General features: G+C 40.0%; 3 protein-coding genes across 4 annotated transcripts; all 3 read right to left on the bottom strand.

The window, feature by feature from the left end:
* Window positions 1–1,795: 1,795 nt before the first annotated feature.
* clec3a (C-type lectin domain family 3, member A) lies at window positions 1,796–3,436 on the bottom strand. Of its 2 annotated transcripts, XM_028401343.1 has the most exons (4): window positions 2,944–3,436; window positions 2,766–2,846; window positions 2,029–2,431; window positions 1,796–1,994 (listed from the first exon to the last, which is right to left on the bottom strand). In XM_028401343.1, exons 1-3 carry the CDS (start codon window positions 3,197–3,199, stop codon window positions 2,034–2,036), a joined length of 735 nt encoding a protein of 244 aa, XP_028257144.1. In that variant the 5' UTR covers window positions 3,200–3,436; the 3' UTR covers window positions 1,796–1,994; window positions 2,029–2,033. The 2 variants fall into 2 exon arrangements, with proteins under 2 accessions (XP_028257144.1, XP_028257143.1); XM_028401342.1 differs by having other exon boundaries at window positions 1,796–2,431.
* Window positions 3,437–6,624: 3,188 nt separating this feature from the next.
* vat1l (vesicle amine transport 1-like) lies at window positions 6,625–13,848 on the bottom strand. The gene is made up of 9 exons (XM_028402365.1): window positions 13,634–13,848; window positions 12,936–13,065; window positions 12,604–12,819; window positions 12,276–12,418; window positions 10,635–10,738; window positions 10,307–10,362; window positions 9,991–10,185; window positions 7,071–7,154; window positions 6,625–6,730 (listed from the first exon to the last, which is right to left on the bottom strand). The coding sequence occupies exons 1-9, from the start codon at window positions 13,846–13,848 to the stop codon at window positions 6,632–6,634; spliced, it is 1,242 nt and encodes a 413-aa protein (XP_028258166.1). The 3' UTR covers window positions 6,625–6,631.
* A 495-nt stretch (window positions 13,849–14,343) lies between these two features.
* bola3 (bolA family member 3) lies at window positions 14,344–15,727 on the bottom strand. The gene is made up of 4 exons (XM_028401741.1): window positions 15,586–15,727; window positions 15,337–15,463; window positions 15,067–15,155; window positions 14,344–14,898 (listed from the first exon to the last, which is right to left on the bottom strand). The coding sequence occupies exons 1-4, from the start codon at window positions 15,652–15,654 to the stop codon at window positions 14,833–14,835; spliced, it is 351 nt and encodes a 116-aa protein (XP_028257542.1). The 5' UTR covers window positions 15,655–15,727; the 3' UTR covers window positions 14,344–14,832.
* Window positions 15,728–16,355: the final 628 nt, after the last annotated feature.

Genomic DNA, 16,355 nt, shown 5'->3' on the forward strand with positions numbered 1-16,355 from the left:
GATCATGAAAATTGGCACACATGTGTATCACCCCAAGACGCACAAAAAAGTCTCTTGGACCCCCCCTCCAAACCCAACAGGAAGTCCGCCATTTTGACTTTTGTGGCCATTTTTTGCCTATTTTTGACCCTGCTTCAAAACTTTTCATGCCTCACATACTTCATGCAATTGAGCTGAAATTCACTGTGTCCACTCAAGACACCATAGGGAATAGACGCATTCCAAAACTCTTTCAAAAGTATTACCGTGCGGTGGGGGCGTGGCCTCAAAATTGACCATTCGCCATTACAAAGGAACTCGCTGTGTTTTATGCAGTACTACCCATATACTTCATGCAATGTGGACAAAATCTTACACTACTGCTATGGACCCGAGTCTGAACAGATATATATGCTAATAGGATGATACGGTCATAGCGCCACCTACTGGTAGCAGGAAAGTTTGGTTGTAAACATGTGTTTGTTGTACATCTCTGCAAATGGGAGGAAAACAGAGCATAGGACAGGAGAGTATAGGAGACAAGAGCATAGGAGAGAAGACAGCAATAGCCCCGTGGATCGCAAGGTCTGCGAGGGCCCGCAATGCTGCTTGCAGCTTTAATTTTAATTGTTTTTAAAAGGGCAGAGATGACAGAAACACACAAGAACACGACGTTAACGCTTTAGATTCAGAGAGAGAGAGAGAAAGAGAGAGAGAGATGCAGCTCATTCATGCTTTAACAATGCCCCCCCAATCAGTATGGATGGAAGAGCGGCACAGCATAGCTGACTGATTTAACACATGAATGACTTCATTTATATATTTGTAAATCTAATATGAATGCAATCCAACAGAGACTTTACAGGAGGATCCCTGCTTAGTCAACATTGTTGTGTGGTTTGTGGTCACGGTGTTAACCATTAAACGGCTGAACAGTATTCAAAGTCCTTCCTGTTTTTAATTGGCCATAATGAAAACATAAAACCATAACCTAGTTCAGCACAGGCCATTTTTTGTGTATCACTATTTTTGCACTACAGTAGCAACTCAGAGCAAACAGTGCTGCATATTTCACATCGTCACCTCAGTGCATGAAGGGTCAACATTTGATAAGAGCTTATTTCTGCATGTCTGCATGTTCTCTCTGTGCCTGTTTGAGTTTAGTTTGTAATCCATGTTTCTTCACACATTCCAGAAAAGGTCAGATTAACCAAGATCACAGTTTAGTCTGGAGACACAGACATGATACGCAGAAGGAGGGATTTAGATATTGATAGATATATCACACATCACACTTGCCAGTGATACAGTGGCATGCACCACGTTCTCCCTGTGCCTGCAGGGGTTCTCTCCGGGTGCGCCAGTTTCCTCCCATGTTCTAAAGACGTGCTTGTTAAGTTAATTGGTGACTCTGAATGTGTGATGGACTGGTGACTTGTCCAGGGTGTACCCTGCCTCTAACCTGTTGATAGCTGGGATAGGCTCCAGCCCCCCGTGACCCTGCTCTGCAGGACAAAGCGGGTTTGGATGATGGATGGATACAGTGGAATTCTCATTACAACTATAATAATTTTGTGCATAACCAAACAAATTTGATGTGTGTTTTCGTCAATAAATCAGTTAAAGTTGTAAATATAGAAAGGGCCTCTCACTTCTCTTACTTTTATTACTCCAGTTTTTCAAAGTGATGCGCCGAGTCAGCACATACTGGTACCAACAAGCTGCAGTAAACATTGAAAGGTATGATGATTTTTCAAAAGACAACATAACAAAGGTTTGTTTACATGTTTGTTTATTTCCTTCATTGTTTCTCCCTCCTCTTGCTGTGGCCTCATGAAGTGAACATGATAGTAGACACAACAGGGACATCACATAATGCCGCCTGATAACAGTCTGTGTACATTAAAGCTTATTAGAAATCTGATGATTAATGAGATTTTTTTTACATGATGCATATTAAGTACAGCTTGAATCCATTTTAACCCCGCCTGGTTCTGCCTTAGTGACCCCTCTGCCTTAGTGACCCCTCTGCCTTAGCGACCCCTCTGCCTCCTTCAGGGAATGACAAACTCACAGATGTACTTCTTCAGGCTGCGGCACACCTCGTCATACCACTTTCCCTGTGCAGCCACTGACAGAGCCACACAGCTCTCCCTCTTGTTTCCTGTGGGCTGCTTCTTGGACTGATCCCAGTTGAAGAAGCTGACTGGCAGGCTGTTGACATCTACATACTGGCCTTCTTTCACTATGTCTGCCACACCGATCCAGAAGTCTTTGGAACCTGGAGCGCTCCTCTTTGCGTAGTCCCTCAGTTCGTTGTTTTCCGTGGCGTCCCGGGGTGTTGCAAGAGTTCCTCCCTGTGCAATGCAGTCTTCGTTTGCTTCATGATAATGTTTGGGTTCCTCAATGGTAAGATAACACTTCCTGTGTGCTTTGATTCCCCGGAGACACACTGAAAACATACAGCACCTAAATACATGAGTGCATGGGAATGTATTATTTACTCAGTGCAACAGTATTTCTATAAAAAATAGTTAATGTCATCTATTGGGCAGTTTTACTCATAGACCTAATGGTTGGAATAAGTACTGCTGCTCTCTGCTGGTTACTTAGGAAATTACAATCTTAATATCTTGTAAGCGCTTCACACTTTTCATGATTATTGATGTTATAACAACAAAGTAATACAGTAAAATATGCAGAAATCACCATGAATCTGATCCATTCATTCACTGTCATCTGTTTTCTCATTCATATTCTTATTTCGTATTTATTCAGCACAGTACCTGTCTGCAGTGCCTGCATCTCTTTCAGTGAATTCACCTCCTGCCACAACCTCTCAATCTGGAACTTCACATCATCTTTTTCTGCAGCCACACATCCATGAGAAGGCAAGAAAAATAGGTCAGACAAGCGTCGGTACGCAGTGTGTACTGTATGTTCTGCTGTGATGTGAGCAGCTACCTCCAGACTGAGCGGGTGTAACAGCCTTCCTGGTGCGAGGTGGACGGCTCTGGCAGATGTTGAGCACGGAGAAGCAGAGGATGAGGAGGACAGGGAGGGCCAGACGCGCCATGTCTGGAGACCAGTGGATCCCTGTAGCACAGGACACAGTAACACACCTCGTACTGTGCTGGGAAAAGGAACCAAATAAGACTGTGGGCAGCTCAGTATATATATACTGGCCCTCTGTCTGCCTTTCTGGGTTCTTTCCCTGCATTGGCTCCAACTCTATTTGTTTTGTCCAAACATCAGGAGGAGGTGAGGGAGGTGAAAGGGTGGAGGCAAATAGTGATTTCCTTGTGTCTAGTTATTTTCTGATAAATATTTACTCGGGACAAGGTGCAATGAGCAGCGCTCCCTTTCACTTCACAAACAAGCTGGACATTTACTGACTGCTTCACTTTCACAGAATGTTCTTCATCCTCTTTCCTGTCACATGTCAGTTTACCAAGTTACCAAGTGAAACACAGCTCAAGGGGAAAAAAAGTGCTAACACGGCTATTTTGGTCAAATAATCCAAACCTGGCTGTGAGGTTCATGTTGCGTGCTATCAACACACACAGCTTCAGTGTGCGAAAAAATAAACATTGCTGCTATATATAGATACCTTCCATGAGTTTAATCTGTAATCTTTACACAAATAAAGCTACTATTAGTGGCATGGAAGTCCAGCTCCAGCTCTGGTACAAGTTATTTTTAGAGTGAGATGTTGTACACAGAATGGGGGGGGGGGTGCTAAATAAGAAAGACCCCTTGGGCATATGGGCTCAATATAGCCATACAAGTCTAAAAACCAGTTCAGGCATGTTTTTTAGATCACATTATACGTGCACACTTTTTTTATTATACTTATATTATATTATATTTTTTTAAGTATACTGGAAACTGGAAAAGTTTTGCGTTTAATTAATGATCTTGAGTGCACGCATACAGTTCTCAGCAGCAACATAAGCCGAGTTTGACAAATACAGTTAAATCTGGGCATCTTTTGCTTTGAAGACTAGAACGAGCATTACAGTTATAGTTCAACATCTCAAAGCTGAGTCATAAAAACATTGTTAACAAGAAAGAAGTCTCATTACTATCACATTAGTATAAACGATAAGGATAAAGGATTATAGCTCATGTACCGGGATGTTGAATATAATGTTAAGAAGGGCTGTGTTTCAATGCCTGCAGGAAGAGTAAATAGAGGGATGTGAGCAATGTACCAATGTGCAAGCTTTGATATTTTTTCACATGACAAAGATTTTAACCTGCTGTATTACTGCACTGAAGTGTTTATATATATATATTACATTGTTGAAATCAGTGGATTACAGTGTAGTAAGCAGGGACGGATCAGCATTCAATCACTTCAAGTGCAATTCAATGTGTAAGTAATTCCAATATTCAGAATACGTCACTCAGACTGAGTAATGTAACAGAATACATTACAAATTACATTTTAGGCCATGTAATCTGTATTCAGTAACTGAATACTTTTTAAAAGTATTCTTTCCAACACTGCAAATGGTACATTTCTAAATAATACTGCATTACAAATAAGTTTGTGGAATATGTGACCGAGACAAAACCAACAAAAGGTTCCTTTGCAGATAAATTTATTCAAGTAAACAGATCTGTACTCAAGAAAGTACACAAAAAATATATATACGACCACAGGTAAACCGTTTAAGGAGCTTTGTGGACTCACTACAGTGCTGAACATCTCTTTGCACACAGGCAACATGAACAAACATTCGTGCACTTTCTCTCTCTCTCTCTCTCTCTCTCTCACTCACTCACTCACTCGTGCACAGATTCGACATTAAAGGCATCACAATGTATGAGATGTATTTCCAAACTGTCTACACATCATCATCATAAGTGTTTATCACATTAGTACACCCAGTAATACTAAGACTCTCCTTCAAAGCATGCGCTGTTGTTGCTGAGGAGATGGAGTGTTTTTTCATTGTTTATAATGGCAGATTTTGTGTTATTGGTATCATTGAGCAAATAATGTATTATTAAGACTTCAGCAAACAAAAAACACTCAGCAAGGCCAAGTGTGTATTTTATTAACAACCGGCAGCTCAATATTAAACTATAGTGTTGCTCAAACATATATCAGCTCACTGAAAAAAATATCTTGAAGTTTTACGGCACTTTTGTTGTGAGGCACCAGCAAGTAAACACTTTTGGTCAGACAGGCAAAGCAGAAGCCTTGGACTGCAATCTGACTGACTCCTTAATACTCAAGAAAATCCAGGATTTATCTTTTGTTTTTCTTGCATTTATATTCTGCAAGAATTTGAGGCAAACTCAAACTGTCCGCACTAGTGTTTATGAAACTGAACAATGGATGTAACACTGTGTTGTTGGACATGTTGAGCTTTAATTATACAGATCAGAGGAACAATAAGTCTTCAGTCCACTGACTCACTATGTAAACAGATTCCTCTTATATTCTCCTTTTCAGGCAAACAAGAATTTATAATAGTTTATCATAAAAAAAACAGCCGTGCTTGCATTTTTCAAGGGAACAAGTACATTTATAGGAAGAAAACTGCTTTTTCTCTGACTTCAGTTGTCAGGGTGACAGTCATTGCATGGGTCATCACTGAACAGTAAGTAATTAGTTTGATTGCTGCAAGCAATCAAACTATTGTTCTTCACCATTTCTTCTATTTTTCTTCTTCTTCCGTACGTTTTTTGGTGCAGCGTATCTTCAGCATACATGGACCGATTTCAGCCATTCAACTATCAAAATGTTCATCTCAGGACATTCCGGGTCAACTTCAAGTTTTTTTCAAATATTAAGCAATTTCTGCATCATTTTTAACATGGGAGTCTATGAGAGAGCCCTTCAACGAGGGTCATCTGCCAAATGTATCTCCTCCTACTAATTTTTTTTTTTTGGTTTTTGGAGTGGTGCTGTTACCGTGGTGACATGCTGACACACAGAGGCATACAAAGCTCTTCAGGAAATGCCCTTTTCTAGTGTTAGTTTAGTTTACAGTTAAATTGAATTGGAACAGCCCATACTGTTTTATATAATAGCCAAGGTACGATATGAAGCTTTTAAGAAAAATAACAACAAGCATGGCTGTTTCGTGTTTTAGTTCAAAATACCTTTTTGTTTGTTCAATGTGAACTTTACACGAGGAACGTATTTCAAGTATCCAACATTCATTTGTAGCTCAAAGGCACTGGTGATCCAATAATAATACACTGTTGGCACATCAGAGTATCTACATACAGACTTTCTACCTGTCTCAGAAAGTGATTCACTCTCCTGGTCAGAAGCATCAGATGTGTTATTTGTTTTTAAGCAATAGTGTATAGCAGATTTAAATGTTTTTTTTTCAGTCTGTTAATAATTCAAGAAACCTAATCACATTATTGGCAAGCAACAAGCAACATCACTTCATCACACAGCAAAGACTGTAACACTGTTTCTCTTACGCTTAATGACTGGGTGACAAACTGGTTCTTCTTTTAACCAATGACAAAAAAAGGCACAGACATATACTATACATTCATACATTCGCTCACACAGCACATTCAGACATATATATACACATTTGTGTTTGTGGTTGTGTTCCTCTGTGGTGAATCTGTGCAGCCTGTCCAATCTCTACTGTAGGTTGGGGGTGTGTTGGGTCTAATGAATGAAAGGCATCCGCTCCTTGCTGTCGTTGTCCCCCTCAGGCTCCTCTTCTTCCTCTCCTGCTTCACTGGTTTCTGTGCTGTCGCTGGCCATCTAGTGGTTAAAAAAAATAGAGTGGTAAAATACATGTCAGCTGACGTGAAGTGGCAGCTGCTAATATGCTCCTAAAAAACTTTGTACAGGGTCTAATTAAGCCAGTGAACAAAACCCATCACAAATGTCAGGTGAGTCACAATACATTTTAATACAGATGGTTTATAAAGATGAGCTTATATTTTACTACATGGGTGCTTTCTTTCTATTAAAACAATACTTGCATTAATTTAATGATCTTATCATATGTCTAGTCTCTGATCCAGATTACATACATACTTTCTAAGGGTGTGTTCACACTTCTCTTGTTTGAGACAAAAGGTATAAAAACTGTGGTTACCAGAGGAGTAGGAGACTTCTCAACATCCAGTATGAGTTTTCCTATGTTGCCTCTGTCATGAATTCTCTGCATGGCCTCTTTTACCTGATAATAAAAGATGCCATTATCTCCTGTTTAAAATCATTTTTCAACATGCAAAAAATTGTGAGATAGCAAAGGGACACACATGCAGTTAATTCTGTAAGATACTCTGGTTGAATATTCTGCTAAAGTTTATCAGAAAATAAACATTTCCTTTGAGCAGTTTTCTGACTGGCACTAAAAAAAAATAAGCAAAGCTAATCTACTTTTTAAAAGATTTTTCACTTCCTTGCATAAAATTGGTCAATGGTGCAGAAAGCCTAATAATAAAACCTGCTGCAAGAGAAACCCCTGAAATCACACCCACTCAGGTAATTTCCCTCTCATTACAGAGAAAACAACTTAATGTTGACCAAATGATGCTGACTCACCCTGAAATTACACTAAACACCTCACCGCCTGCAGTAATGAAGCAGGAAGGTCCTTTACATATAGCAGGAACATTATAGGCTTTACATTGAGAATGGTAAAAAACGTGCTGCTTCCTGGTGGGCACTTTTATTTTCACAAAGTTCTTTGAATAACTTGCAGCATTATATCCACATTAACTATGAATGAAGCATGAATTAACTGTTAGGTTGCCATTTTTCCTCCAATCAGCTGCAGCTTGATTACTACAAGCAGAGCAGTGGTGGTTAACTGGGAGAAGCAGGGTGAGTGAAATCACTCACACACCAGAATTCAACCATCAATCTGCCAACAGCACACCGGATGACTGCATTGTGGACTCTACACGGTTGGCATTTGCATGAAAATAATGAATACTGTAAACCACAATTTGGCAGCTGCTCATGTTGGCAGCTCAGAGTGGCACCGAGAGTTATCTGTTTGTATTTCACATATTTTAAAATGCACTATTGATATCATAATTCTTTCACAGAGCCTGCTAAAATCAACAGGGTCTGGTACTAGATGTGGAAAAACATCCAGCAATAACCTAGATTTAACTCACAATGGTGTTGTATTATTGGGTAGTGTGGTTAACTATTACAACAATGGCTGACCTCTGCTTGTTTTACTGCAACTATGAATCAAACTCATGCAACCATCAGTCTTTAAAGGTTCTCTGACTCATAATCATAATGCCATATCTTGATTTTTTTTTTTAATACAGTCCAGTCACAGCTGAATGTATGCCTCTTTGTCTGGAAACCACAGTGTCACAAGCATTCAATTGTTCAAAGAAACAGTAGAAATAGAGCCAAGAGCAAAATTAGGTCAGAAACATGTCCAAGCACTTTGCTGCTAGGTCGCAGCATTTTCAGAAGAGAGGGGATAAGTTCCACTCACATTTTGGGTCAATTATGTCTTTGTGTATAATGACCAGTAATAACTCTCAGATATTAGTGTGAGCTCCAGTTTATTCTTTAGTAGTCCAGATAGCATTCGGCTCCGAACACTGAGTGACAGAGGCAGATGCTCTTCTCTCTGAAAGTACCGGTGGTCAGAAAACCTCCCATTATTCAGTCCCAGTCATGCATATTCTTCTGCATTTCTCTCCACAGGGTTGCCATGGTCAACGTGTAAACTAACAGCCAATGAATTCTCCAGTCCAGGCATATAAACATCAAGTGAGACAGGCTGTGCCCCTGACACCACATCCCACGCCATCCTCCCCTCTAATGAGATTCTTCATGGGCAATGGTTTCAGTGAATAGCCTGAACAATCTGCCAAAGTTTAATAACAACGGTACATGGGAAGTTTCCCATGAGAAATGAAAATCTGCAGACAGCAATCATTTCGTACACATCTGACTGCAGATACAACATTTAGAATGATTTCTAGGGAGCACCGTGCACTGCCTCTGCTTTTATCTAAATTCATATTCATTTTTTGTGTGGAAAAAAGGCCAAGGTTAAATCTCTTTTCTTTTCCACTTACTCTGCTTTTACTTTTGGTTTTAAGCAGAACAATCTTAGAATGTAACCAAACTTTAGAACAATCAAGTCTGGCACTATCCCCATCTCACCTGGGTGCAACGCTTGGGTAGTTAATCATGATTCTTCACAAGTGTTTGTATTAAGGAAGAATAAGACACACTATCATGACAGTATGTGTTGCTTGGAAACAATGCATTGGCAATAAAAAACAAGCATGAATGCACCTCAAAGTCTGTGAGTTTGGAGGTTAAGCTGTGGGTCACAGTAGGAATTAGGCAGTTAAGGGTAAACGCTTGTGTAGGAGATCCTACGCTATCTGCTGTGTGCTGCCCTGCAGTCATTTGACTGGTGACAGTATAGTGAAAGTAAAGTGAAAGCACAGGTGTATAACAACACATGTTGATGCTTCAGTGTGCTGCCTGATGTCAGTCAGTGTTGTTTTCTGCGACTGTCTTCCATCATTCATATTAGTTGGACTTCTATTGTTGGCTTTTTGATGGATTCTGTGTGAGAGATCAATCTGATTAGCCGGTTAGCTTAGCAAATAACCGATCAGTCTGTGTTGACTGGGAGTAGAAATGGTAAGCAAGCCCTGCGTTATTTACAGTTTTTGGAACGACCAGTAAACACTACTGCCCCCTACTGGTATGGAGAGTGATTTGTTGTCTGGTGTGTACTGAGACTGAAGCAGGAGAGGTGGATACACCTATTGTTAGACTTCCCAAAAATGGAACATGAGAGTTGAAGTCGTATGTAGTGGAACTCAGGAATGCAGTGACTAACGTATGGTTTGTGTGGGTGTGAAAGAAAAAACAGTAGAACAGGACTGCCACCAACCATCTGTGGTACTATGACCACTAACAGCTGACAATGTCATACAGCAAGTGGTAAACAACAGCTTATATGCTCAGATGATGGAACAAATATGATCGAATCATTTTACACTCCAGGCTCTTACCTCCTCAAGTGCCCACAGGGAGTCCACTACAGGCCTGATCTTCTTTTGGTCATACAGACGCAGGAGTTTGTCCATGACTGATTTCACCAGACAACACCTTCCCTGTTTGAAGAGGAGGTTGAGGAGCGAGAATCCAGCTATGACTTTGTTCTCTTCATACAGTTTAATAGGGTTGACCTTCTCCACCTGCCACCACTGCAGAAGTAAACAGACCAGACAGACACATCCATCTCAAGTGACTCGTGTTCCAATAAGATGCATGCAGACAGGTACTGTTCCCTTCAAATATTGATGACAGACTGTGTGCCTGACTCACAGATTTTGCAAAGCTGAAGAAACTCTTTGTTTCCCCAGTTACCATGTTTGATGCGCCTGAAAAAACAAAAACAAACGAATTGCTGGACAGAAGTGAACTCATCAACACCAGGAAGCCGTGAGGGATGAAGGGTGAAGGGTGGGGAGGGTCGGTTGGCAGCTTCACACTCTTAGATCTGTGCAATCTTTTTTCTTTGAACATATTCAGGATGACTAATGAATGAATCTCCATCTAATGCATTGATTCATAAGACAAGAATTAGTAAAAAATATTGTGTAAGTATGAATAAAATAAGCTCAAAGTTAAAGCATCACTGTTCTGCTCCTACCGTAGAGAATGTAAGTCCCTAGTGGCTTCAGTAGACTTAAGCCTTTCCCTGTATTTTCCCCACACAGGCAGTCCAGCACGATGTCCACTCCCTCTGGAGCAATCCTAAAACAAGAAGAGCGAAGCAAAGGTGAAGAAAACTGAAAGTAAAATATTCAAAGCAAGTGCAGCAGAGGTTCAAATAATAACCATTTTTAGAATCCACAGGTTAAGAACCATGGGTAAAAGTGTGTTTCAAGAAATATTTGTATACAATTAAAAACTTTAGTCAGATATAGATATATTTTTCATGTTAAATCTTAAAAATAATGGTTAATTTATACATTTATAAACTTGATTTTGCTTTATTTCAGATAAAAATAATGTAATTAATGATCATCCATATCTATAATAAAACCTGCAGCCCAAAAGCAGCTATTTCTGTCTATAAACGTATTAGTTACTTGAGCATTTGATTGAGCTCTGCTGAACTTTGTATGGACACAAAACACTGAACAGCTGAGATATGATATGGCTGTACTGACCTGTATATACTGTGAGAGAAAGCCCCAAGTATGTAAATGCAACTCATATTGTCACATCCTCCTGTGATTCTAACGCGAGCTGTTACAGATTTGTCTAATCATGCATTCATAAACTATGCGCATTAGACTTCTCTCTGGAGCATTAGTCCAGGAAAAAGTTGCAGTACCCAGCCCACGTTCTTTTATCGACTCTGCCTACAGATTTCTTATATAGGAATTATTGATGTTTTGCAGTGCCCACATGGAACCTCATCAGTAACACATTTTTACAAAGCAAAAAGTCTGTGGTCTCTTACAAAATAACTTAGACAAAACAAAAAAGTTAGTCCTAACCAGGCTCATTAAAGGAATGAAAGGCATGTTATTATAGGGGGGGACTGTAAGTTCTTACTTCCTGCCTTGTGGCTCTGAACACCTGCTTGGCTGAACTGTTTGGTGGTCTTATGATTCCCATGGTTTTTGCCTTTTGTAAAAAGACTAATTTAATTGTACTTTGTGCTTGATCCTGGGAAGAATGTGTGGGCCAGAGAGATGAAAGGCATATTAATCCACTTCCTGATATAAAGGAAGGAAGCATGAAACATTGCTAAAGAAGCTATCTGAATATTTTTGTTTTATAATCTGACAGCCTCTTACTAAATGTATGTGTCTTGTAGTGCATTTACTCTGGTTTTAATACAGCTATAACATCACTACAAGCTTTGGAACATCTTTGGTGCACAAAAATACAACTTTACAATATAATTGACACACATATTTGGCTGCTGAAGCACAGTTTGTTGCAAGTGTTTTCTCTGTGGTGTAAAGTGGCTGCCAGAGTGCTGTGTTGTCAGTGGAATGTGTAGGGTATCGCCGCTCAGCCCTAATTGGCTCAGTTGTTCCACATTGCCAGCGCAGACCTCCACCCTACACAATGCTGCTGCTGCTCTCTGAGACAATCTGCGAAGGTTGCCATGGGGACCACTGCCACACACAAGACCAAATAAGGCAACCGGTAACATCTGCATCACGGCACAGCCCTCTACCCTCAGCAAAGTCCACGTTATCACTTTAGCTGGCATGTGTGACAGACTATGGCCTTCAGTCAGTTATAGAACAGGTAAATGTTGCACACTTACTTTTTGACTTCTTGTATATAGTCAATATTTCTGTCAAAGAGGTGAGTCACAGAATCTCTGATGGCTGCATGTTTGAAACATGAGGCGATCCCAAACACTGTGACATTGGGTACAATGGAGCAGAGCTGAGCTACAGCTTGACCCTGAAAATAATAACAGTTACAACAATTTAGCAACATCTGAGAGCACAGAGAATAACTGTGAACTATCAGAGAATAACATGAGAATAGGAAAGTTCAGCTACAAACATGGGATAAACTGTTTCAAAAATTATGATTACAAAATGAAACTGTGCAAAAAAAAATATAAATAAATAAAATAGACTTACTACACCACCTCCTGCTGAGTGGACCAGCACTGACATCCCCTCACGCAGATTGGCAACCTCAAAGAGCATCATATATGCAGCCACAAAGTTCAGGAGGAACCCTGCAGCCTCAGCAAAAGTCATTTCTTCCGGCATCTTGTACACAAAATCCACCGGTGTGCAAACCACCTCTGCCCAGGCATTGTAATTGACAAAAGCCATAACTCTGTCGCCTATCTGAAAGAAACACGTAAGGGCAGCAGGACAGCTGATGTGGAATTGTATCATCGATTATGGATTCATTCAAACTTAGTTCTCAGATCACCATGTTACCAATCTGTACATTCACTAACCTCAAATCCCTTTGTGTTTTCACCCACTGACTCTACTATCCCAGAGCATTCAAATCCAGGGACGAGGGGGGGTTTGGGAGGATTATCGATAGTCCCCTGACGTACCATCAGGTCCAGGAAATTCAAGCCACTGCAACAAAGAATAAGTAGGACCTTAATGTTTGTTGACATTAAATCCATCTGATTCAGTGTTTGAATAAAAACAGTGGACCTGGATGGTCTCTGACCACTGACAGCTACTTAATATAAAACATTTAGTATAAGCTGCTAAGAGATTTAGGGATTACCCAGCACAGTTTGTTTCATTATTATCAGCAGTGAGTCACAGGCTGTTTCTCTGTGCATACAAGGACAGATTTTTCCTTTTTTAAATGAATATCCTCTATCAGATAAAATGGACTTGGCTCAAATTGTGAGTTTTAAAACAACAAAACAACCTAATCAATATGTGAATAGAATACAAAGTGTTATTTCCAATCGGACTATATAAAAATGCTGGCATCAGTTTGGCTTGTTTTGGCCAGCCAACCTCATGGACTAGAAAAGACCTGTGGCTTCATACATGCGAATTTCTACATACAATGTGTCGTTCAGCGTTCATCATCATTTATCAAACACACAAACACATCATCACATCATCATCAGCACATCGAACTAAAAAATACATAGGTATAAATGATTGTTTTATATATATTTACCATGCTTTGACGCGGATCTTCACTTCACCATCCAGAGGCTCGGGCATTGCCTTCCTGATTACCCTGAGTTTGTTTAGACCTCCAAAACCTGCCAGCATCACCGCTCGCATTTCTTTGGCACTGCCAGGCGATTCCACGTTTTCTACTTCTTTTCCAACATTTTTATCGATCATGAACTGGGTTTCCTCTGTCATATCTGCTCCTTCTTTAGCCATATCGGAGACCTGCTGCTCTGCCTCCCCGCTCCTTGTCGACAGTGATGTGGCGTGCAGGTTGTACGCAGCCATGCGCTGTGTGGATGGTTATTAACACAGTGGAGCCTTACTCTGCAGCTTTGTCATCAACATCATCATTAAAGTTCCAAATAATGTTTTTTTTCTTTTAAAGCTACATAAATCTAAATGTGTTGAACAAATGTTTGCCATTTAAATATGCGAGATTTCATCCTTGTGTATTAGGCTACCCTTGCCTGCAAGTATAAAGTGCTCCATCTGCTGGTGAAAGGTGTGCACAACAAATCTACCGTATTAAAACGCACATTGTGATGTGAACGCACTGATACATTCAAATGGTCTTGCTGTTTAAATCCTACTGGTGTGGTGCATTCAGGTATACTGAAAAAAAGAGCTGATATATGATGATATATATAAAGACATGATGGTCACAAATATTGTGGTGGAGATGCAAAATAATATCACTACCACAGTCAATCAAGTAAAGCAGCTGCTTTTTATTGCAACTTTAGATTATCAATGCATAGACAGTAAGGTTTGTGTACAATCCAAAGCTTGTGACCAGTTTAAAATCAATCAATGGCAACTAATGTTTATTTTTAGCTTAAAACAAGGTTGTGTAGCTGTTCTCTATTTATGATGAGAGCTCATCCTGCGCTGCTTACTACACAAACAATATGTCAAACCTGAGAAGACCCCTCAAACTTTTGTGCGTATCATAGCGTTTACTGGTTTTACATATTATCTCAGAGAAGAAGATTATCTTCTTGGTGTAATCTTACCTGTATTACACATTTCACAGTGTCAATCAGAGAACATCTTGGGATATTTCTGCTACTGCCACAATTATTTCAGAATAAATTTACAACACAATCTCCTCCTTTTTTACAACTGTACATTCATAATACATAGTGTGAAAACGGAAAAAGGTACAGGAACAGTGGTGGTGGTGCAGGGGGACCCTTTCTATTGTTTTGGGACTTCAGTGAATATTCGCAGTCCATGCATTCCTTGGATCTCATCCTTGAGCGCCTGCGGAAGACAAAACATAATACCAAATGAATAAAAATCATGTAATACACATATAGATATATACAAATGTATGTAAAGAATTCTTTAAAACACTACAAACAATGATCCTATTGTTAGTATAGTACAGGTTTTAATACTGTCACAGGTGTTACACGGGGATGGATTTACCTGATTGACTAATTGGTGTTGCTGAACAGTCCTTTTCCCTTTGAATTCACTGGACTCTATATGGATCTCGTACATGGCCCCACAGCCACCTGAACACAGCACAGGACAACATAGACTGCAATTTTCAACACAACAAATCCGATTGAACATGCCTACATTAGATCTCACGTTCAGATGTATTGATTATATGGAACATACAGTAATTCCGATGCAACGGCCCCCCCAGAAACACACTAGTGTTTGAATATGTAGCCTACAGTAGATGCTCACCTGATATGTCGACAACTTTGAGTGACGAAGCTAACGGGAACTTGTCCTTCAGCACCTTTGTGATGCGGTCCTCCCCGTCAGTTTGCGTGGACAAGCATCTCTGCACATGTCCGGGCATCACAACAACCTGAGGAGGAGGCAGAGACCAGAGACGACGGTGAGGAGTTGTGTCAAGTTTAGCGAACTACTGTTAGCATCAGGCTACAGCCAGACCCTGCAGCGCACAAACTGCACAAAAGGTGTATTTACTGGATTAGAGCGAAGAACCCGGAGAGCAGAAGTCATGGTGCTGGTCACACTCAGTTTACAAGCTAACATTGTGAACACGGACTGTCAGTTTCACCGTGGGACATTTACACAACACACACACCGGTCGCTCAGAGAGTCATGTCCCACAAATATGACGTCACACATCCGGGTCCTGAACGAGGCGATCAAAAAAAATCTACGAGTAAATGTGTGTATAACAATCACTAAGGATTTTTAAATTTGTTTAAAATGTTGCAAGATGACGTACTTTGTGTTTACAGAAAGTGCCCACATTTCTTCATGTTTTTATTTTTAATAACACATTATTCAATTTTGACCCCCAAAAGCAAAAACTCAGAGGTCATTAATCTTTTAGGCCTATACGGTCTATGGTTATTGGACATTTTATATCAACTATATGCTGTGCTAAAACGATGTGAGGATTTTAAAGAAATGTAATAATGTAAGACAAAGCTTTGAAACAGTTTGAGGTGTATTATTCCTTTAAGCCCTGTTTGTTACATGTTCAGTTTCAGCTGTATAAATCAAGTTACCTGTCAGTTTTCATTAGAATTTTAAGGGTCTTATGTTGTTGTAGTGTTGAAAAAGAGAAACAATTCACCCATGTGTTTAGATCCTTAGGTAGTCTTTTTGGCCCGTCAGACAGTCATGTCTAAATTTGGTGATATTTGTTAGGCAGAAATGAAAAAAGAAAAAAAGATAGCCTTAGAAGATCAGCCCCCTATGGAATAGTTAAAGCCTCTGCTCCT

The sequence above is a fragment of the Parambassis ranga genome, chromosome 3, assembly GCF_900634625.1.
Source record: "Parambassis ranga chromosome 3, fParRan2.1, whole genome shotgun sequence".
In the NCBI taxonomy this organism is placed as follows: Eukaryota; Metazoa; Chordata; class Actinopteri; family Ambassidae; genus Parambassis; species Parambassis ranga.

Bases quoted from the DNA above. Each gene is read 5' to 3' on its own strand.
- clec3a (XM_028401343.1), bottom strand. From the start codon at position 3,199: ATGCAGGGAAAGAACCCAGAAAGGCAGACAGAGGGCCAGTATATATAT. The intron at 2,847-2,943 runs GTAGCTGCTCAC...GTGTGGCTGCAG, and splicing joins TACACCCGCTCAGTCTGGAG to AAAAAGATGATGTGAAGTTC. The intron at 2,432-2,765 runs GTACTGTGCTGA...GTATGTTTTCAG, and splicing joins GATGCAGGCACTGCAGACAG to TGTGTCTCCGGGGAATCAAA.
- vat1l (XM_028402365.1), bottom strand. From the start codon at position 13,848: ATGGCTAAAGAAGGAGCAGATATGACAGAGGAAACCCAGTTCATGATC. The intron at 12,419-12,603 runs GTAAGTCTATTT...TATTATTTTCAG, and splicing joins ACTCAGCAGGAGGTGGTGTA to GGTCAAGCTGTAGCTCAGCT. The intron at 10,186-10,306 runs GTGAGTCAGGCA...TTACTTCTGCAG, and splicing joins TCTTCAGCTTTGCAAAATCT to TGGTGGCAGGTGGAGAAGGT.
- bola3 (XM_028401741.1), bottom strand. From the start codon at position 15,654: ATGTTAGCTTGTAAACTGAGTGTGACCAGCACCATGACTTCTGCTCTC. The intron at 15,156-15,336 runs GTGAGCATCTAC...TGCTGTGTTCAG, and splicing joins CAAAGTTGTCGACATATCAG to GTGGCTGTGGGGCCATGTAC. The intron at 14,899-15,066 runs GTAAATCCATCC...TGTCTTCCGCAG, and splicing joins AACACCAATTAGTCAATCAG to GCGCTCAAGGATGAGATCCA.